General features: G+C 39.7%; 1 protein-coding gene across 2 annotated transcripts in view; it reads right to left on the reverse strand.

The window, feature by feature from the left end:
* The window catches only part of LOC136424166 (gamma-2-syntrophin-like), a 101618-nt gene that overhangs the window by 63359 nt on the left and 13650 nt on the right, over positions 1 to 24609 (reverse strand). For both annotated transcript variants that reach the window (XM_066412670.1, XM_066412669.1), the window contains exons 2-4: positions 4369 to 4506; positions 2675 to 2704; positions 2425 to 2481 (exon numbers count right to left, since the gene is read on the reverse strand). In XM_066412670.1, the coding sequence (XP_066268767.1) occupies positions 2425 to 2481; positions 2675 to 2704; positions 4369 to 4506 (225 nt within the window). The remainder of the gene's footprint in view (positions 1 to 2424; positions 2482 to 2674; positions 2705 to 4368; positions 4507 to 24609) is intronic.

Consider the following 24609-nt stretch of genomic DNA (forward strand, 5'->3'; position numbering starts at 1 on the left):
CAAATTACGAGGACATGAAGGGCATCAACAGTAAAAATCAAATTCCTAATACCTAGGATCAGCTATTTTCTTCAAGTTCAAGTATCTGCGTGTGATCATTCTCTACAATACTAAATTTCTGGGAAGTAAATGCTAATAATTTTGAGTTTTGAAATTCATACACGCCTGAGACCCCTTCCCCTTTATAACATTTTACTGACATGTGCATCAAGTTACGAGAACCTTACAAAGTCCATCATAAAACAGTTACAGCTCCTGGTGTCCATTCCGGGGAGGATTATCAGAGTAATGGAGCAGCGCTTCGGAAGGCGGACATGGAAACGACCGGATTTCCACATCCAGGAGGCTAAGAAGGAGCCAGACGTCAGGCCAGTTTAATCAAATTTCTTGGTTTTCAGACTTGCCTGCGTCATTCATTCAGATGTTGTGGCTTTTAGTTTTACTGTATTTTCTTGATTAAAGTATCCACCCCCAATTTGGGGCTAGTTCCAGACAAATTTGTAGAACTGAAACGTAAAGTCAGAAAACTGAAATAAAGTACGCATTCCTTCTCCACTGATCTTGAACACATTTCGAAGAGGATAAATTAACATAATTATGGTGTTCCTTCTCTTTTCTCCAGGTAGTTTTGCTTAAATCAAGGACTTCTACATAATGCCATTCCTTAGATTCATAAAAGATTCTCTTGTTTACCCCGCCGCCATCATCTCTGCAAACTTGAGAATTGCCTACGACAAGTTACAAACTTCTCAAATTAGCAGGTATTGAGCCATGCATTGCTGCACCACAGCTGGGATCCTGGCTTGATTGAGCAAGGGTTTGAGGTCCTCTTAAATAATTTTGTCCTGACAATAACCTTAAATGAAGTACGCACTTTGGCAATGACTTGTGATGCCTTTTGAATTTTGAAATATTCAAAAAGTACAGTCAAACCTGTATTAGCGGTCACCTTTGCATAGCGGCCACCTGCCCATAGTGGTCACTTTTTGTTGGTCCCTTGGATTTGTCCCATTGACATAAGCGTTAAGAATTAGGCTATAGCGGCCACCTGTCCAACGCGGTCGCGGCCAGACGATTTTCAGTCCCGCGAGTGCAGTAACACTGCTGATTACGGCCACGGCGCGCCGGTAGAAGCCGCATCGCCACCGCACGCCGGGTAAAAAATCTTCATTTTTTCACGCCGTTATCAAATTTGTGTGGAATCAACTGGATAGAATAATAATAAAGAAAACCAGAAGGTTTTATCTTTGTTAGAAAATCCATGGTTTGACGCGAAGTCAAGCATAATTGATCATAATTTTCTTCACATGGCTTGCGTTTGTACATTGTGGCAAAATTGACCATTTCTGTGCATTTCGACTGGACAAATATAATGGCAGCTTTTCGGAAAATACAACCCGCACATGTACCTGATGCGTTAAGTTCGCGAAATGTTTGAATGCCGGCCCAATTTCCGTTTTCCCCGGGAATTCATCCAAACTTGTGCTCAAAACGTGCTTTGGCGGCTTTCCGGCGATTTTCAAAATGGCGCTGATAGTGTCAGCAGCACAAAGGTCAACGGAAGACACCACTGTTATGGAGGTATACTGTGCTAAATTTATTTTGCTGCAAAGTATCACTGAGGATAATTACTTAACCAAAAGCTTCAAAATAAATATGAATAACATTAATATGATGGAAATTTGGGCTATTGCAATTTTCTGGAAAAAAAAAGCCATCAAAAGAGCGACCTAAAATGTGACTTACCTATGCAATGTTTGCATGTGTACTGTATGGTGAATAAATTCATCTCAGTTGGTACTGAAAACATGAGTCACTGGAAGTCAATTATCGACCTTTTCTCCATAGCGGCCACCTGTCCATAGCGGCCAGTTTGCGCCAGTCCCTTGAGTGACCACTATAGACAGGTTTGACTGTACATATACACTGTACTTTATTCGAGAAAATATGGTACTAGTCAAAGGTAAAGCAGTCATCCTAAATTGAAGTGAAGCGTAATGCTTTTCAAGTAGCTAGTGGTAGTGCAATGCGGCCTCGCCACGGCTCGCGTTTTCGACCAAGAACACCTGGTCACCCCTACTCTTCTCGATAAGTTTGTTGGGTTCTTTTACATGCAGAAATTTGACGCTTGAGGATTATGCCCGAAGCTCTCTCATACATGGGGCCGCCAGTTTTACATGTACGTCACCATCCGAAATGACAAATGCAATCCCAATGCAAAACATGTCCGAGCTGGAGTCGACCCTAGGATCGAACTCGGGCCCCAGGATCCACGGACTTTGATCCAGATAGCGAAGCAGCAGGGTTGCGTTACCGCTTGCGCCACAAGTTGTAAAAGAAAGAAATTGTCCATTGTGTTTGGAAAGAACATTAATTTTACAAATGATTAAAACAGGAATCAGGTGCAAAATTAGTGTACATTACCTTGATGCTCAGTCCAAGACCTCCTGATTTTTGTCTTCTAAGGATGACCGACCTTTCCTAGATAGGAAAAAAACAATGAAAACGATAAAATATAAGAATAATATTTGGTGTTCAAAGGCAGAAACATGTTGTATTGTCCTTTAAGAATCATAATTTGATGTACATATTAAATCTTAAATATTTTACTTCTCACTATTAGTAAGTAAAACTTTACTTCTCACTATTAAAAATGTTACAAAATTCCACTTACTCTGTTGCTGTCAATATCAAAGTTGTTAACCTGTAAGAGAGGGAAAAAAAGTCTTTTAGAAAATTAATGTGCCTGACTAGAAAAGACATGTTGACAGTTTAACCGACAAATGGCTCTATTAACGGCGTATCCGAGCATCAAATTATGCTTGAGGCTGACAGAGGGTTTCAACAGTGTCGTTCATCAAGCTTATTGAACAATTGCAGCTGTCAAAAACCCTATCACTTTGACTTGATGATGGAGCAAGTAGCACAATAGATACAATCTGATGACTTCCAAAGCAGTCCAGGGTGCAAAATAGGCATTTTTCTAGCTATTCAAAAGCTTGCATTTTCATTCAATTTGTAATTCTAGAGGCAAGGTGGCAAGTAGAGATGTGTGGTAAATCATTTAGGTTACAAAGGCTCAAAATACTGGAACATCAATGTACCAATACTGCACATACTCAAGACAAGACATAATAAAAACAAAAAAAGTCATGCTATTCCTACCAAAGAGATTAATAGAGCCCTTGAAAAAGAAAACATTGTATCATAAGACATTGAAATTATCATTCCTGATTTGAGATCCTCGGAAAAGCATGGGTTCTCTCCATAAGATATCTGATGTCTAGATAAACCATGTACAATCAAATATTTCTCTCAGCAATGGGGAAAAATAAGCTACAATACACATTTTTTGTGTACGCCAAGAGATCACGATCACATTGTCCTGATAGCTGGAACTTTGTGGAAGATGGGAGATTTTTATCACGACAGTAATAAGTTGGTTAGAGCTGTTTTTTTATCAGTCATTTGGAGCTTGAAATTAAATAAAAGACAGGTACCCCCCTAGAGCTTTGTAGATTGATGATGCTCTGATCTCATTATGCATGACACTTTCTGCAACCTCTCAACTTTCACAAAGTCAAGAGACCTCCCAGAATTAAGTGTTCTATCATCATTATAGTGACACAGTTAATCACACTCCTCCTCCTCTTTTCTGTACTTGCCTGTCCTCATGATTTACCCTGTTCTTGTGTGTTTCTACATACCACAGTCCTTCCCACTTTATCACATAGTGATGACTACCCAACTGTGGTAATCATTTGTCCTCATGAGCATCTAATACAGGGCTTGAAATTAAGGACTGGTTCATTCATGACTTGAAAAGGGGGTGGTTTGAAATTTTCAGCTGGCTTTTCAGTTTTCCACACACTATTCAATAAAAGTTTTTGTAGCATTGAATCTCTTTGACCATACGAAATTCTCTGTGCTTTTTGTTACATCAGCAAAGCTTTTCTGACCCAAAGTTTATGGCATATAAAAAAGGATGTTATTCTAACATCTCCTTGATTTAGACCCCGTTCACACTCAAAAAGTTTAATCGGTCATTAAACATTTATCGCGATAGAATTAATTGATTTCTGCGTTCACACTGTTTCTCGCCAGGTGGATTGAAGTACGCCGTGATTCGAGTCTGATTGAAGCATGCTGCGTGTCTCGAACTGAAGTTTAAGGTACTCATTTGCTCTTGAGTGAGTGAGTTGAGTGAGGAAAGAGGTGTAATGTGCCTTTCCAATTATGGCACAACATTGGGCTTGCTCCAGGGATTCATACATGTTCCTAGAGAAGTTTAGATTCTAATAAGCCTTACAACCTTTAAACCAGAAGACCTCTTGCCACCAATAGTAACATTTACAATGTACAACAAACCTGTGAGCTGATAGCAGCCAGTGAGTTCCCATACACTGTCTCTTCTCGCTGAAGTACCAGGCTGTCTGCGGTCAGCTGCACACGCACAATCTCAGGCTCACGCTTCCCGTCACTCAGACCAAGGAAACCCACTTTCACCTGCAAAAGTGAAAGTTAGGATTAGAGTAACAAATCCATCGAGAAGAAATTTTCTATAATAGTTATATCAATATTTTCCCTGTTTGTCATATTTTGTTTCCAATCAATACATCGTGGTCATCATCGTCATCATCATCATCATCATCATCAAGATCCTCATCACCATCATCATCATCATCAAGATCAACATCATCATCATCATCACCATCATCACCATCACCGTCATCATCACCATCATCATCAAGATCATCATCACCATCATTATCATCATCACCATCATCATTTTAATCATCATCAAGATCATCATCAACATCATCATCATCATCTTTGGTGGACTGTAAGTTTCTTTCCAATACACAGAAATTAATAATGATATATATCTATTCAGAATTTATATCTATCAAACTATTGCTCTTCCCTTGCAAAAATCTGTCTAAGAGTGGACCATAATTATTATGCAAACATTGAATGTCTAACTTCATTCCAATTTGCAAATCCTTGTTCTGCTTCATCGAAGAAAATGGAAGATCTCACATCTCTGTGAAAGAGATTTTGTTTTGTTTCACTCATTATTGCGAATTTCATGCATAGCATCTTCTGTATATGCAAGGAAGTTAAACTAAGTTATTTTAGCCTCCTTGGTCTATGCATTTTCTAGTGAAAACGGGGCCCAAGTAATAGCAGGTCAAATAAAGACCAGCCCTTGGCTTTAACAGGACAAGCACTCAAGATGAATAAAACAAGAGAAACAAAGTCCCCTCATGCATGTACAAATGTAGCTTTCCCGATATCAATCGATAGGACTTTGCTACCTGGACAATTCTTACAGCACACTTATTGCTACATGTACATGTATGAAACCAAGACACAGTCTTCTGGGTATTGTCAAAGTTTCAGTGAACCACAAGATGACCTAAATTGAGATATCAGAAACATGGCCTGGCTGGAAGTGTTGAAGATGAATTCCACTTTGTGATGAATTGTCCAACTTATAGCAAAGAGAGAGATATGCTTTTACAGACTATTACTACTAAGACAAACTTCACCCTATCTGGTAGTCTGGTACACAGAGCGATATTTTTTATGTACTGTACAATTTCTCCATAAATCATTCGAAAAGCGAGACAGAATTACCCATACATGACTATACATGTATATTGTAACAATTACACTGGGTTCGAAAATATTTTGTACTTAGAATTGTAGGATAGATTAGCCTTGTAGTATTGTTGATTTCATGCCATACATTGTATCATGTATGATTGTTGAGCAATAAAGTTCACTTCACTTCTATGATCTACATTGTAGAAATGTGAAAGATTTAGCGTAGATGGTTCTTAGATTTCTACTAAGTAAAGGTTCTTTTTACAGCTTTTTCTATAACCCATTTTATGATGACAGGTGTATAGAGAGGCAAGAAACTGTCTCAAATAGTCATGAATTAGGTTACACATTATAGATTGAACAACAGCTATCAGCCACTCAAAAATCATGACGATAGCAGGTACAGAACACGAGATGTCAAAACCGGAAGTTCTGATGCAGTACCGTTGAAAACTGCTAGGAGGCCCATCATGGAAATACATGGTTTACTTTCATTTTTCCGACCCCTACCTACCAAACAAATATTATAAGGATCCATTCACAACTTCTGGAGATATGCTGTACACAGACAAACACACACACACACAAATGGCAACGAAAACATGACCATTACGAAGGTAATACATTGTAAGACTTAGTTGTTTGACAGGTGGTTTGTAGTGAAATTCAAAATTGGCCAATAGCAACTCGAAACATGGCACTTTTCTTACTTTCTTCAGTTTCCTTCTTCCCGATTCACCTTCAACCTAAGAGCCAATGTCACCTCCTTGTCGACTCTTATCCGTCAATCTCTGACGAGATTTAAGAGATCGCGGCCTCATTGACAAGGTGGCAATGAACACCCTGTACGTACAATCGACCCTACACCGCTAACGGCCTTTAGGGCTCAGATCATTGCACACTGCCAATCAAGTACAGAAACAACTTTGTAATTCTTTCCGTGTTTATTGTGCGAGCGATATGCGGCGCAGCGCGCGGGAATCCGAGTCAAGAGGTCGGGAGTGTTTTTGGCCTTGATAATGGCACCCAAAAGACCCATACATAGTCATGGATGCATGATTGAAAGGAAGTAAGAATGTTGCACACAACGTGAACACAAGTGCACAGGGATTTTAAAGGGGTTGATGGGGCTTACTTGATCCCTGCATTTGCCTTTCATCTTTGAAGAGGGTGTGCAGGGGGGGTCCCAACAATGGCCATTTTGCTACGAACTGAAGCGAATCGAAGGGATAAAAGGGGGGGTGAGATCCCGACAATATAATATCAAAGGCCATCTTGCTATGAATTGAAGGGATAAAAAAGCTTTCCCTACAACACATACGGGAAATCAAAATAGAAAATTGCTATTCGCTAAGGAAAACAGTTATGTAGCCCCCCACCACATTCCCGTTCACCAGTCCTCATAGGAGTTTTATGTTGACTGGCTAGGAGGGCCTACATTTTGTACATGCAAGTTTTGCCCTGAGGCATAGCAAGCTATTTTAATTCACTGTTAATCTTAGCCAGGCCCTCTCTATAATTAATCATCAAGCCGTTGTCAGAAAATAATTCGTGAAGCGTACTTGGATGCTGCACAATATTTGTCATCCTGAATTCAGCGTTCAAGCATTCTCTACAAGTTCAAAAGTCAAAACAGAGCGTCCGGTCATGTAGATTTCCCCAGACTAGTTTTGTCAGACACCAGATGACTACAATTAGGAAAAAAACACTTTTTGCAAGATCAAATTTATCTACCATTAAACGTTGCCGGCATCCTAAATTGCGTTACCAGGATCCCCCCATGCAGACCCTCTCACAGCTGTATCAAAAGAGTGTAAAACACTCCCAATCTGCCTGCCCTTTCCCTCACAGTTGGTACAAATGGTTTTATCTGTATATAAAGCTGGGTTTTATCTCTGGATGAAACGGGAGAGAGTCTTGCAGAGGCAACTAAGAAGATAACAAACGGGACTCGGAACAGCGAGAGCGTGATGTAAGAAGTCAAAGTTATGGTTACTCAGTGTATTTTGTCTTTTCTTTACGATGTTGTATCTACTCTAAATCACCTTGGGGGTGAATTTGTGAGTCCTACAGCGTTTCCAAAGGGTTGTTCCAGAAAAAAAAAAGAACTAAGCTCATTACTTGCATCTCCCTTCACACACATAAGCATGTCACAAGAGGTAAATTAAAAGCCATGACAGTCACTATTAATAGCACATGTATGTTCAGAGCATGGGATACCAAAACTGGAAGCTCCACTGCATTGCCATAGAAAGCCGCTGGGGGGCCTAATCGATCTTGCCCTTTGTTTTGTTGACACCTACCCCCATACAGGATTCCATAACAATCCAACAATAGCTTCTTGAGTTATGTTGTTAAAACTACAAACTTAGCCATGAACACTACTGAAAACATAGCCTATCTTGGCAAAGGTAATAACATTGTGCTGGTGGCATCTGGGCATTGTAACTATATTTTGTACATCATATTCAGCTTACTGGTCTTTGAAAGGTCATAGAGGCTCTAGTGTTATGGTGTACAAATCTCTAATAAAGTACAGTTATTACCTCGCTTCTCTAATTACAATGGATTCCCAATACAGTAACAAACTAGAGTTCCAGGACCTCATACCTTCGCCAAATGATTTTAACCATTGTGACTGACGTATTAGGAGTGTTTCTCATCAATCATAAATCATACCAGTTGATTGTCTTAAAATATGACATGTCCAAAGTATGAGCTTAACATTTAGTATGAAGAAGGTGATGCTAATATTGATCATCAATTATGCAAATGAGGCCCTTATCAGCATAATTTGATTCAACGATGTTCACATTCACATAAATTCCCGATGCCACAAAAAAAGTATTAAATGCATGAAATTTCCGTCATTTACCAGTATGGAATTATAGTAGTTTCTCATTTAAGTATGCAAATTAGGCCCACATTTGCATATTTTCCATCTTCAACATTCCTCTCTTCCTCAGTTTCAATTTGAATAGTCATATCATGGCACAAAGCAGATTTTTAAAGTTGCCTCATTAATTATGCAAATTAGAATCTGATTTGCATAATTATCGGCCAATCATTCTAAGCATCACACAAGCTATCGACATACCAAAAATGATGACCATCCATCAAGGCCATCTTGAGTTATAGTGTTTTCTCATACATTATGCAAATGAGGTCTTCATTTACATAGTTCATATCAATTAATATTTCTCTCTTCCTCACTTACATATGTCACATGTTTCAGAGTCCTATCATGGAATTTGGCAGATGTATAAACTTTCCTCATTAATTCTGCAAATTAGATACTGATTTGCATAAAAAGTATCTAATCATGTTCATCATCACTCAAGCTATCTACTTACCAAAAATCATTGCCATCCATCAATCCCTTCTTGAGTTATTCCCTTTCAAAGTCAGATGCAAAACCTGCTCCTGCAGTTCCAAAAATGCCGCTAGGGGGCCCAAACCCATAACACTTACTCTCTGTCCAAAGAGCTATCTACCACTCAAAAATCAGTTCCATAGCATGTCCAGAACACGAGATATCAAAACAGGAAGTTCCGCTGCAGTACCGTAACAAGCCGCTAGGGGACCCAAAATCTAATCATTTTCTAGTCTCATCAAGACCTACCCACCTACCAAATATCAAGACAATCCATCCAAGCCTTCTCGAGTTATGCTGTACATTACATACATACACACAAACGCTACCCTCTGCATAACCTTCTCGGCGAAGGTAAAAATGAGTATTCTACCTCCTATAGCTACATGTAGCTACTGTAAATTCATTTACTGTTGAGGTGGATTTATTTCGCAGTAGGCTGGAAAAGGAGGCTTTCACTGTTTTAAATTTGCGGTTGAAACAATTCTGTAATACAGTAATAATACATCATTGAAAACGCATCTTCGCGAAAGCGTAAATTCGACGTGTGGAGGCAACCGCAAAAATAAAACCACCGTGTTAAGATTTAAAGTATGTTTGAAGCACAGCTCAAGTTACAGATGGAGATTATGTGCACACTTGATGTATGTGGGAGGTGTGATCCTACTAATGGCCACATAAGTGGTCTATAAATAAGGGAGATTACCATCAAGATAAACCAAACGAATATAGGGCACACCCAAATCAGTAACTTGTTTATTTTACGTTTACCAATTGAAAGTAGTGACAACGCTTTCAAGTTTTTTGTATTCAGATGGATCCTTGAAGATAAATAATCAAAAAAGAAACAAAGATCTTATACTTAACAATATTTTCGCGAATTTTCCTGGTTTATTCAAATAATTCATCAATTTCTCTCTAATTCTGTCTAATTATGCATTTTTATGCAGGACCAACTTTGGACCTGGGCCTAGCCCCCTTCCAATCCGGCCAGTATCTAGTTACACCATCTTCTACATGTGTGTACTTCATATACCATCACTCTACAAAATCAAAATAACTTCGGACACACACCAGGACAAACAAACATACATACAGACAACATCTGTACATGGAGGTGATAACCAGTCATTTCTGAAGTGAAAAACCTTAGAGTTTCAATCCAGATCTAAGAGTATTTAGGAGATTTTGAACCTTTGTAGTGCGTAATGCAGTTATTGGAGAAAATACAGTAATAAGCCAGTTCCGCATGACAACAAAATAGGGGTGGGGAGACAATGGTTACGAAATAAACATGATAAGGTGGCGTCTTGGACCACTTGTTCATAAACACACAAAACAAAGGAAGATAAATGATTTGATTATAGACCTCCCTGGTATATGTGCAAGGACCGGTACAATGGCTAGTGATCGTGTTTGCCTTGCATTTGGGGGGTCATGAGTTCAATTCCCAAAGACTTTTTAAAGATTGGTACATTATGCTTTCTCTGCTTAGCACTTAGCATTTGGAGTATGGCCAGCCACTGAACAAACTGACAATTTTTTTCAACAAGTGGAAAGCCTGGTATCATAAAATCCATCCTGCAAGGTCTCAAGCAACTTTTATTGCGAAAACAAAAAGTACATAGTCGTATATCAGTTGTCGTAAAGACCTTGAAAATCACCTGGCGACATTTGCTGTTTAATGCCCACCTGCAAATCAATTCTGTCTTTTGGAGGTACACCCTGCATTGACCATATAAGGAGATGGTGGTATTAAAGTCTTTTTATACAATACCTGAGCACAGATTATCAACATTTTGTTTGACATAAAGCGATCGTCTATAAAGTAGTTTTCACTATAGCAGTTTTATCGTATGATTTATTGATGAATGCTACATGTACATACAAATAGTAGCATTTGAACAGCCTGGATATAAAAAGCCAAAATTGTATTGCTATTTTGCCATTTGCCACATGATCATAATTATCATTTAGTTCTAGGAGAAATTGACAGGCTAAAGTTAAAAATCTAGTCCCAATTTTCCTGACACTTGATTATTGCACAATTATTGAACAAAGTTGAATCTGTTTAACCAATTGGCAGAAGAAGAAGAAAAAATGTTAGATAAAACAATTAAACATTATTTCCCTCAGAGCATATTTCTATGGTATGAAGTGACAATTTTCTAAAAACATGACATACCTGTTAATTGTTATGTTTTTTTAATTTTTCTATCATAATCAATTTTGATGAAGCATAAATTGCTGATTCAAAATAAACAATTTCAGATGGTTTCTACTGTTGCTATAATGTATATTATACATTCTGTACCCTACATAATATATAGTGAACATGTAAGTTTTTCTTATTCATCCCACGTTGAAAAGATTTAAACCCAACTCAGACCACAAACATCAATTTTTGATGGAATAAGTTTGAATTACTGATTCAAATAACAGACCATTTTAAATCGTTTCTACAGTTGCTATACAGTGCATAGTCACATATTTCTTATTCATGCCACGTCAGAAAGATTTAAACCCAACTCAGACCACAAACATCAATTTGTAATGGAATAACTATCAAGTACTGAGAAATGGCAGGTGGCATCTATGCGTGGTGCATGCAATACTCGCGTCGTACCACGAAAGAACGCAATCTCAAGACTAGTGCATCGTGAATACCAAGGGAGTAGCGAAAGGCAAAAGCCATGATTGATGTAGATGGACTTTCTAACAACTTGCACATTAGTGGCATTCGAAACGCATGGCTAGAATCTTGAGAGAGTTATATACCGGGAACCACAATTTTTTCTAAAGCAATTTCTGAAGCTGAAACGTCAAGAGACGGACAAAAGGTCGAGGTTATAAGAGAAAGCAGTGCAAAAATGAAAGGTAGGGTGGAATGAAGGAAAACTGATTCAAGAAAAATTGTGCAGTTTTAAAGGCACCCAGAGCAATTTTTAGTTATGGTTGCTGTAATCTTTATGAAATTGATAATGCCACTGTTTACCACATTTGCCTGCAGATATTTGATCAAAATTACAAGCTACATGGTGATCTTTTAATTTCATGCGCCTAGTGTAAAATTAATAGACCGGTACCATAGCCCCACCCACCTCCGTCAAAACGTAGAAATGCAAAATTAAAACATAAAAATTCAAATATTTGACAGCCATGCAGTCACTCTCTCATTGGTCAAACCGCTAATTGTGATTGGCAGTCAGGATTATTAGGACTTGGATTTCCGATTGGTTCTCAACACACAACAACATTGCTCCTATGTAATGGTAAGTGCTATTGAAACTTACTATGTGTAGGAATGACTAGAAATTGGAATTCTTTTATTCAAGCCTCATAAAATGCTATGGATGCCTTTAATGGATCTCGAAACATCCAGAGAAAATACATGTCTGGAAGGAAATGAAAAATAACTAACCATATCAACATGAAGGATAAGACATTAATGTACTGTAAAAGGAGAAATATTTGCAGGGATTCAATTTCGGATAGGTAGAAAACTACCACGCAGGGTTTACTGTAAAAGAAGAAAAGTTTGTTGTGGTTTCAAGTTTGCAGTGAAGAGGTTAATGTGATTGTGAAAAAGGCAAACATAAAACCACAGTGAACATTTTCCCTTTTACAGTATGATTATGATTTTATTCTATCCAAAAGTTTAACAGTCACTGAAGTAATGCAAAAGAACTAAATTGTACTTCTAAGCCAGAAATAGGCATCAAGCATACCCTAAAGATTAATTACACTATGTTCAGAGATATGCACAGCTCATTAGACATAAATTGCTTTTACATGCTTGGCTACTCTAGGACTCCTTTCTTTAAAAGCTCAAAGACCAATTAAGTACCTATAAGCAGCATTTAACAGCATGGCTGAAGAAAAAAATCATTTTGAATAATGTCTAATTGTGATTACATAATCATGTTGATTTGTTAATATATAGAGTAATAACGAGTATATTTTTTGGCAAAATGTTAATCATAAAGATGGTGGTTGAGGTATGCAGATGTGTCATGGATTCAAATACAAAACGATAGACAAAAAACAGTCATTAATATTGTTATGAAGTCCCCTTGAACTTCTTAAAGTACATGTACAAGACAGACCACTGTTTTTAATGTTTGATAAAACCACGATTCCCTCTAGCTACATCGAAAACAGTTGTAGATAAACAAATAATATGAAGTCAAAGTGAAAGGTATAACATCAATGTAATGAGTGACAATGGTTTATTTGGGCTCCTTTACTTTATGTCGATCTGATTAATAACCCGCTATAGAGAAATCAATCTAGGCAGTTGAAAAGTCAATAGAATGATCAGAAATAAATCAGATAGAAGAGACAGTTGACCGACTTTAGAGGACGGCCAGAATAAGGTTAATTGAAACGTGCTGTCGCATAAAAATGCCCCGGATACTGTAATTCAATTTATGTTCACAGTAGCAAAATTTCACAGTGTTATAAGGAAAATGGACATTTTAACTGAACTTTAACTTCACGGTGGTGGCAAGTGATTTACAGAACGGACGTGTGAAGGAATCGTATTATAATAACAACAACTTTTCTCACGGTGATGATAAGTTCACGGTACAGAGGTGACCGTGAAAACAGTGAACATAAAGTTACTTGAAAGAAACAAGAATTACAGTAAAAGACAGTTTAAACCTTGACTACCATCGAAACAGTAGTACATCACTTGGATTACTGTAAATCCATTTATTCAATGACCTCTCAATATCTATTCACTTATCAGATATCTATTTCTATTTTCATCAAATTGTTTCTAACCCCCACCACATCATTGTACGAAAAATCACTCCTAACAGTATAGATTGTCAGATTTATTGACAACTAACTTAGTATTTCGCACCAGCTCAGAAAAGAACAAGAAATCGTCATGCCTTCAAGTACCAGAGTTATCAACCCAGAATTGAAGTGTTCAAAAATCTGTTTTTCCCTAGAACTGTCATACATGTATCTCTAGTATAACTCGTTGCCACCAAGTACTATCTAAGTAGGAGCATCATCATTAGGCCACACCAATTTAATTTCTTGGTTAACAGATTTTTTTTTTCAAATCTTAGCATGAGGATATCATTATATAACAGAAGGCTGGGGTGAAAGCTTGCACCTGACCCTGTTCACTCCCTGAAACTGTGTGCACCAAACTAAGTACAAACTTTCCTGTGAGATCCTGTTTTCATGTTGATTTTCCAATCTAGCATTTTTTTAAAATTCCGTTAACCAAGAAATTAAATAGGTGTGGCCTAAAGCCTGCGAAGTTGGTGTGTTGCGCCATAGGGCGGTTATACCACCTATGTACATACACAGATGCAGTATTAGTGAAACAGCCCTTGACGTTCAAAGCAAAAGCAGAATGACGCAGGTAACTGAGTTATGACAGATGCTCTACTCACTTCTATCTCTAACTGATCAATAATACAGAGGAAGTTTGCTTTGTCCTATTAGTATGTATAAAGGGCAGGAGAAGGGAGTGGTGGATCACATTTGTCTTTTTGACAAGAGAAACCGCTCACTCGTAAATCACACACACAGGCTCCAGAGAAGAAACATAAGAAAGGCAATTAATAAAAGGGTTGCATCTTTAATGGCTACGTGTATATATCTATGTCATCTTCTTTGTTAGGACTCTTTGTCAGATTGCTCTAGCTTAATTAAAATGCTGTAACTGTTGCGTGGAGATGTATTTTCACCTTAGGGAGAAAATGGAGTGTTCGTGGTAGCTTTAGGTTCGTGGTTTAAACAAGGCGGGCAGAAGATTGATAAAAAATATAAAACCACCGTTAACGTTTCCCCTTTTACAGTATTTTTACCTTGAGTGAAGGAAGAAATATGATACCCTCTCACTATAATGGTCTTAATTACTTTCTACCCTGCACATTTAAGGTTCGCTTACCTCAGCCAAAAATACATTACCTGATTTTTCTGCCGGAAGGAATATTAATAAAGGCTGTGAGGTTTGAGATAATTATTGATAGCATCTTTATTCTGTGCGTCTGTTTGTCTGTTTGTTTCCTTGTGTGTGCGGAGACACTGACAGAAAGTTAGGTCAAAGTTCCCTGAAAGGTCCAAGAATACAATCATACATTTCATGTCTTCGATATATGAAAAAAATGAGGCCCTGTGGGGACAATGCATTAGAGTCTTCTGAAAGAATGATGCAAATTTTAACATTCACAAAAACTAGATGGTTTCACAGATTTATGAGATTTTCCATTTCATTTTCTTTCTTTAAAGTTTAAGAAATAAGTAAAATTGATCAAAGTAAGACATTGTCAATGTCAATTTTCAAAAAAATCTTTGTACATGTAGATACTGTTTAAACTAAAATCCCAAATTCCTACTTTTCGGTCAGCCTCACGATCACCCGGCCCTGTGATATTATTTTGACAGTTTTGATGCAAAAATTTCATGTTTAGGATTTTTCTGGTACATCATTGCCACTGTGTCAAAGTGAATGGTCGGGGAAACACTAGCATAGCTATCTGTCTACATTACATTCCCATAGTAGTGACATACAAAATGTGTTCCCTACATCCAGAAAATTGCTTCCAGTGCAATAGACATGATGACTAAAGGCACTTCAGCTTATCGGTTGACCTACACACATGAAATCTAACCTTGTATCCATCAGGAAAATGGCTAGCACATTAAGGGCAACATGGGAAATGGTTTTAGACACATTAAGTGTTTCAGTTACAGTTGAGAGCCAGTATATCATATGTGAGCCACGGTAAACTAAATAGATCAAGAATTGAGCCCAAGCTAACACTTACTGTTTGTAACTGAAAAATCAAATAATTATTGACAAACAGAACATAATTGTAAAGATTGTAGGATGCTGTAACAATTTTAATATCCTCGTTACCTGTTTTAATATCCTGTTTTAATACTGTATTCATCTTTCAGGAAATTTTATAATTGAAATATATTATATAATATATGATGCCTAACCGTTCTTACAGATTTTAGTGCCTTCAATTTCAAGTGCAGCTGTTAGATTCTTACAACTTTAGGCCAAGGAGGTCATAACTCTTGTTTCCAATAGAATTATGTTTTCAAGATATTTGATCCATTATCCAACTATACATGACTGTAATTTTTTTTTTCTTTCCCAAAATATGGGAATTGAGAATTTGAATTTGTACCTCTAAGCATGTATTATAATTGATCTCCTTAAAACACAATACTTTATTAGATTTTTGCAAGATTGACGGGGTACAAAATATTAAGCTCTTGCACTTTCTTTCGGAATTCCTTGCTTTCAAACTCCAGTCTTTTCCCTTGATGCACACTATTCTAGAAATACTTTATGTCAAACTTTGTACTACTCCTAGAGGTCCCACTAGCCTCTACAATGAAGAAGAATGCGAGCTCAAGGCGACAAGCAAGTATTTCGCTTGGGCACCATTAATAAATGATTGATAAGAGGGTCAGCTGTCAGCAGTATCGCCCATAAAGCCGGCCATACAGCCATTACCGCACATTCTCGAGTCGTAAAACACCACGTGTAAAGACGACCTTTGACCTACGGGAGGTATCGCCATCACTCCCTGGACTCACTTTAAAACTCCACTGAAAAAGACATGACGGTTTCAGAAAAAGGCTTGTTGAGAACTTGTTGAGATCATGTCTTGTGCTTGGGCTCTCTTGAATTTTGTACATGGCTACAAACCAAAGATACAGTGGGGTCTTCGGGTTATGCATCAAACCCCGCGTGTATCCCCGCGGGTTTTTGCGTGTATACCCGCGGGTTTTTGCGTGTATCCCCGCGGGGTTTTGCGTGTGCCCCCGCGGGTTTTTGCGTGTATCCCCGCGGGTTTTTGCGTGTACCCCCGCGGGGTTTTGCGTGTATACCCGCGGGTTTTTGCGTGTATCCCCGCGGGTTTTTGCGTGTACCCCCGCGGGGTTTTGCGTGTATACCCGCGGGGTTTTGCGTGTATACCCGCGGGCCGTCGGTTTGTCCCGCAGCCCGATCTGCTGTGTGAGACCTTCAGTCTAGATCTGGTCTAGAACGCACCGGCGCCGCTTTGTACCGCGTTGTTTCGGGTAGATTTTGCAACAATTTTCACGAGCGGACTCTAGAGCAGATTGACAGCCGACTCTGCAGCATATACGGTAAAATAACAGAACAAATAAACACTAGTGGCGTTATTCCACCAAGATGTATTTTTTTATATATCATAAAAAAGGTATTAATATATAACACCTCAAATCATGATGTGTCCGATGATGCGACGCGGACGCCTCGCTGCCGCGGCTAGCGTTAGGGCCACCCAAAGAAAATGGCATCACATGGTAGCGGTATTATGTACTTGTACTCATAATGAATAGTGTACGTTTAATCTACGTTTAATCATTGTAGACGCTACTGTAAATAGAATAATTTGTAATGAAAGCTCATCTGTGTTGGTAGTAATCATAATACTAATATTAGAATAATGTGTGTTTGTCTGGTAATCTTCCGGCAAAGATAAACTATCTTAGCATAACAATAACAAATTCGAGCTCCGAACAAAATGCTATCGGAATGATCGTCAGGGAATGACCCGTACGGCTCCTGTAGTCGTGCAAAGTCCTGGAGGTCCCACTACCAGGTACACACGGCACGGGAGAGGCATGTCTATTTTTTAATATCTTCCTTCGGGCTGTGTTCGAGCTTGAAGCTCCGCACCGCTATCGTGGGAACCGATACCGCTTCCGCATTGAAAACTGGAACGTGACCTGTTTATGCAAATTTGGAGGTTCCTAAAGTTTGACGCACGAAGCGCAAACACCATGGCATGGGGCATGTTCCTTTGTCATGTTGTCGAATAAGGATTTTTAGTGCAAACATGAGATCTGCATCATTGCGGTCGGAAATAGATAGATGTGTACTGAGTATGTAACTTGTTCAGATACCAGTGGAATAATTTGTAGCAAAAGCTGAACCTCCCGAATTTGTAACTTGAACTGGTCTGGTCCAGACCCCATGTGGATTCGTGCACGGCTCAGTTTGATTGACACATGGGCGGCGAGGCGCGGTTTCTTTGACGGCATGTTTTCAAAGAAGCCGACCGCGCTGATTGTAATAGCATTCTGAACGTTGTTTTTCTCTTCTCCGCCCTGTGTTGACATGTAATTATTTTTTCATTGTTTGTTCTACCTGTCATAAACAGTTTCGGAGAAATCGAAATATATATCGGCTTGGTGTGGGTGTAAATGATCCACGCGATCTGAGTACTAGTATATGTGGTAATATTGTCGTATGAATCCCGTACTATATTGAAATGCTTTAATTCTGAGTTATTGTTTTCTTTTTCAGATAAAATTTCCCCGGAAGTGCCAGGAGGCACGCTTTTAACTGTGTGATACTATTCGCCGAATTGGACCATCGCCGAACTATTTTACCAGTTATTTTGTGTGCAATTGTCTTTTTTTCATGGTTTTTGACTTTGAGTTATTTCTTACATACAAGTCGGTACTTTGTCCACCGCAACCCTTGACTGTTTATTATAAACGGAACTATTTCTGAAACATCCAACTAACAGCTATTCACTAACACGTTCATGTTCTTTGAATTATTACTAACATACGTTAAGTAACTTTCCGTCTGTCGCAATTATCAAACCAAACTAATCACGACTAAAGGCTAATGTTACTTCTGTAGTAACTTACCCAAAATGAGCAATTAGTCACAACTGCAATGTTCAACCAAGGATGTTATAAACTTGGTCGAGCTAGTACCCGAATGGTCCAAAGATTTTGGAGCATACCTCTAGCAGCGCCTTGGCTGTTGTCTCACCAGTCGCAAACTTGTCTCACTCCTGGAACAGTAGCTGCCGAATGACGATCGATGATCCTGGTATAAACTTACCTTCCGTGTATATGTTCATAATGTTGTGACGTAGTATGTACATGACATTGTGTTGTTGACAAACAACCCAAGCACAAGTGAAGCAGGTAGAAGAGGAAACATCCTTCAACGACCCATAACAGTTGTCAAACATGTTAGAAAGTTAACATAGTAGAAGTTTAATGTTAGTTACGATAAGTACAAGCGCCAACACAATTTGAACAGATATGCAACGGAACTTTGAAAGGAAAACAACATTTGTGTTTTGGGTCTGTTTCATATCATCATTTTGAAATCAAGAAATGTTTCAGCAATCATTACCTTCTATCTGTACTTGATGTGACCAAGACGTCTAAAATCGTCGAAACACCGAATGTATTCCCTGTGGAATGGTTGAGTCGATCCGATGACCATGAACGGCCCACAAGAGCTCCGACGGAAACAGGTAGGTCTTGTTGGTCGCCCAGCTGCACCCTCGACGGCCCAAGAGCTCCGACGGAAACAGGTAGATCTTGTTGGTCGCCCAGCTGCACCCTCGACGGCCCACAAGAGCTCCGACGGAAACAGGTAGATCTTGTTGGTCGCCCAGCTGCACCCTCGACGGCCCAAGAGCTCCGACGGAAACAGGTAGATCTTGTTGGTCGCCCAGCTGCACCCTCGACGGCCCACAAGAGCTCCGACGGAAACAGGTAGATCTTGTTGGTCGCCCAGCTGCACCCTCGACGGCCCACAAGAGCTCCGACGGAAACAGGTAGATCTTGTTGGTCGCCCAGCTGCACCCTCGACGGCCCAAGAGCTCCGACGGAAACAGGTAGATCTTGTTGGTCGCCCAGCTGCACCCTCGACGGCCCAAGAGCTCCGACGGAAACAGGTAGATCTTGTTGGTCGCCCAGCTGCACCCTCGACGGCCCACAAGAGCTCCGACGGAAACAGGTAGATCTTGTTGGTCGCCCAGCTGCACCCTCGACGGCCCAAGAGCTCCGACGGAAACAGGTAGATCTTGTTGGTCGCCCAGCTGCACCCTCGACGGCCCACAAGAGCTCCGACGGAAACAGGTAGATCTTGTTGGTCGCCCAGCTGCACCCTCGACGGCCCATTAGAGCTCCGACGGAAACAGGTAGATCTTGTTGGTCGCCCAGCTGCACCCTCGACGGCCCAAGAGCTCCGACGGAAACAGGTAGGTCTTGTTGGTCACCCAGCTGCACTCTCGACGACCAGCAGTGTAATTCCACGGAAGCCGGCGGATGGAAACCTGAATCATAGCTTAGAAAAGTAGCTACTGATGTCTATTCACTCACTACATTGTTGTATTCGTATTAACTTAATTAATCATAAGGCCTGATAGCGTATAGCCTTCATCAACGTAAATAACTTATCCATAATGGCATAGATATATACTCCAGTAACTCCCGCCATTTGTATTTATTTCGCAGTCAAAAATCCTTGATCAGAACTTTTTTTAACTTACTTATACTATCGCATAGCCCACGATAGAGACATTTTGCACGTCTGTATTGACTTTGATTATAGACATCCGTCCGACCCGTTAAAGAGGACCGACATGTGTACTGTCAATCACAACCATAGCAACAGCCAGGCTGGGGGAACTGACTCTACTGTCGCAGTGGATGAGATTCGTTGTTTACTTTTCTAAATCAACTAGGCATAGGGTACAATAACATTCCTGTTTTATCGATACTCTTTATTATTACTTATCTTTATTACTTATTCATATGTTACACACACTCTTCGCTATTGATCATGAGTCAGCACGTGTGTACGAAGACCCGCCGGCGCCCTGTGTCAAATTACTGAAGTTTCAGCTGGCGGACACAGGAAAGCGCAAGCCTAAAGCCTTGAGATTCGAAAATCCAACTTTGGTCGATCAACTAGTATTCTATTTCTGTCAAAACTGTTTTTAAATGGAACCGATACAAAATTACAATGCTCGTATCGATGCTTGTGAAAATTCGAAAATATCAGGCTAAGATCTACAGGGGCGTGTTTGACTCTTTCTCGTCGGCGTGCGAGTTTTTACAGGTGATTAAAGGGAGTTGTTCATTAATGCATAAAATGACCGTCTTGGGCGGCAAGTGCAAGACAGAAATCGATCTCGGTAAAATCTTATATTTTTCTGCTATATCTGTCTGTCTGTCTGTATCTATATAGCCGGTATAACCGCCATCAGGCGTAACACACCAGCTATAAAGTATAATATGATCTCTTACCAGCCTACGTTGATCCGTATAAGGGGGGAAAGTTTACATTGTAATCTCCTAATTAGCATGACGATTTTGCGGCGTCAAAATCAAGAACGGATCAATATCCTTGACCATGATGCCATTTTCTCTCAGACAAAACCTTTAGTAAATGCCAATCTAACAAGTCTGGTCGTCGTAGAGCAATGAAAGTCCCACCCAGTCTCTGACCGGGATCAGGAGCCCGAAACGCAGTGATAAAAGTGTCCGAGGTCGGCAACGAAATCTACGCTGAAAAAAAAAAATCAATTAGTCTTCAACATGTATGACTCAAAATCTGATTATTGCCAATCTCTTATTTGTCTTTCTTTTTTAGAACCACAAACTTAAACACTATCGTCCCGCCGCACTCATGTCAACGCAAGTTGCGTAGCCAAATTTATTGGGGTCAACAACCTCATGCGCACCGCTTGGAAAAAAAAGAAAACTGGCTTCTTCCGATCAATCACTCACTGTATCCAAAGACATCATAAAATGTCCTTGCCGTATCCAACGTTACTGTTGTTACGGTACGGACACGCAAGCTCATTATAAACTGGTACCGAAATCTCCGTAAAGAAGTGTCCACCGGCCCCAAAAAATTGTCGCCGTGAAATGTGACCGATGAACACAAAATACAAATGGCTGCGAGGGATTCCATCGGCGCTCAACAGATCGTCCGTGACCGTGAGTTCGGAAGCGCCGATGGCCTGAAGGTCTCACACAACGTTTTCCGCCTTGCGGGTTCCGTGACACAATTTTTACCCCGCGGGGGTACACGCAAAAACCCGCGGGGATACACGCAAAAACCCGCGGGTGTACACGCAAAACCCGCGGGGGTACACGCAAAAACCCGCGGGGATACACGCAAAACCCCGCGGGGGTACACGCAAAAACCCGCGGGGATACACGCAAAAACCCGCGGGGATACACGCAAAAACCCGCGGGGATACACGCAAAAACCCGCGGGGATACACGCAAAAACCCGCGGGGCATTGATGCATAACCCGAAAGCCCCACTGTATACTCACAAGTAATAATCTGTAACCTTAACACGGTAAAGCTGTTTAAGATAGTCTCAGAATGTAGCTGTAGAAGAGGATTACAACGCAAGATGCGCACATAAAAATATGCATATGAAACGGCCCAAAATCCTGTCACCCATGAATATGAAAACTACGGCCTTGGGTGTAGCAAAGTTGTTTGTAGCTAGCTGAGCATTGTACATTTGTACAAGGCCTAACATGGCAGAAGTTAGACTTAGAGTCGTTTCAGACTACTACCTATGGTATCCCCATTCCCATGTACTAGAATCGTAGGATGATCTTATTTGCTTGTTCCATTACCGATGTTTGTCCAAAACAGGTGGTCGATTTACTTACATTGTTTACCTATTTACAAAGTCAACCAGAAGCATGTTTACCTCTTTGTTTGTTATATTTAACAAGGACAGACAGTTTATTCACTGTTATCAGTGTAGCAAAGTACAGATGGAAAAACAGATAACACATCAAGTCAACTAAGCATTCATTTATACATTAGTTATAATGCATTTAGGGGTGAGATTCCTTTTCCTGTGATTGCTCCCTGTGTGTATTTTGACTATGTATGAAGGCATTGAAATGCACTGGAGGGTTCAAAATCTCACCTACCAGTAGTACCAGCATTACTTAAGTCTTAATGATATTCTCTGAGGGCAATCCATGTGTCAGTGACTTATCTGAGTAGCACCTATTTCAAGGGGTTTGATATTCAGGTGGAGACAATTCTATTCCCACTGGCTTTAAATGAAGATGTCACCAGCAAAAAATCAGCCAAACTTAATAACTTCTCTAAATAGAAGTGCTACCTACATACTGTAAATGCAGAAATGTTTGCAGGGATTTAATCTCGCGGTAGGTAGAAAATGGAGTGTTCGTGGTGGGTTTGAGTTCACGTTTGAAACAATTAGTACTACAGTCACAAAATGGTACGGCTTTTCGGGGTGGTAAAGAGTTCACCGCAAAAAAAAACACGAACATAAAACCACCGCTAACATTTCTGCATTTACAGTATTTCATTGAAACTCTATACCAGGACTTGTCCCTCCATCCTGGGATGGAAATTTGCTTGTTGGGACGGACAAAAATGTCACCCCGCCTATCCAAAAAATCTTAACTCCATGACATTCAATGACAGATTTAACAAAGGACATCAAAAGCATAGGTTCCAAAAGTTCAAAACAATGGGTGGGATGGAAAAAAATTAAAAGCAACCTAAGCAATATTAGGGCGTTGAAAGTCATATTTTCAAAATAATTTTTTTGTTATTTCTAGTTTAGATAACACTATCCCATTGCATATCAACCATCTCATACAGATTGCCTTATCCAGAATATTTCCAGTTTTACCCCCTGAAATCGCTTAGGGCACCTTTAAAGCTGGAGACAGCTAGCCATGCTCTATACATGATATTCCCTGTGCGAGTTGTACTGACATGCCTTCCTTAACACAAACCCAGAGGGAGTAAGATGATAGATATGTCTTTCCCTCTAGTTGGTTGCACTTCAATTGTTTTCTTGGCTGAAGCCTAATTGGTTGAAAGATGGGTTTCTGCTAATGTTGCCAAAGAAATGTGGTTGGTTATAATAGTGGTGTATGCAAAGTGCCCTCTAGTTCCTTGTATCTTCATCATGGTATACGCTCTTGGTCTAATCAGAACATCATTCTAATAAATGAAACACACAAAAATTTATATATTTTGTACCAGATGAATTGGAGAAAAGAAACGTTACTACTGTCGCTAGGAAATATGTTGTCTTTTCCTGGATTTATATACTGTTTGAAGCAATTCCTACATTTTTTATGTCAAGAGACTTAGACTACCATTCAACAAGCAACTTTAAATGGGTTTTGCTTTGAGTTTGACCATCCAAAATTGGGGGGTGATCAAATATACAAGACACAACACAATAAACGTACCTATATTGTCCTCTTTTCCCCTGCTATCATATTTTCCACATTTTTTCCTGATCAGTCCACAAATGTTTCATCATTTGCTGTCAGTAGAACTTATGGTAAGCCACACCATAGTCAAGCCTCAGTTCGAAAATGTTTTATGAAAATAACCTGTAGAAGTTTTAGACATCAGCATGTTACCAAAAACTCATCACCGTAAACAGCCAAAGAGAAGGAAAACTTCACTCGATGATTCATCACTTTTTACCCCCTACAGCTACTTCAATTTATGGCGAAGCTCGGCTGCTAGGATCACGATCAATGGCACACGCCTAAAGGGCGGCTTTGGTTTGTAATTTACTGCACACCGGGAGGTTTATCTGTGGCGCACACGTGGCGGATACAGTCGGGTATCTAAAGTCCTCACATGTTGTACTCCTCCATCTGTCTTCAAGTCGTCTTCAAGTGTTTCTGCTTGAACTTGAAGACCTAGGTGGAAACACTTGGAAGTGGAACGGCAGGTGGTCTCATTTAAGTGATTTTCCACTTGTTCACTTTAGACTGTTTCAAGGACTGGGGTGAATTACCTTTAGTTTA

Source organism: Branchiostoma lanceolatum, chromosome 18 (genome assembly GCF_035083965.1).
Source record: "Branchiostoma lanceolatum isolate klBraLanc5 chromosome 18, klBraLanc5.hap2, whole genome shotgun sequence".
Lineage (NCBI taxonomy): Eukaryota > Metazoa > Chordata > Leptocardii > Amphioxiformes > Branchiostomatidae > Branchiostoma > Branchiostoma lanceolatum.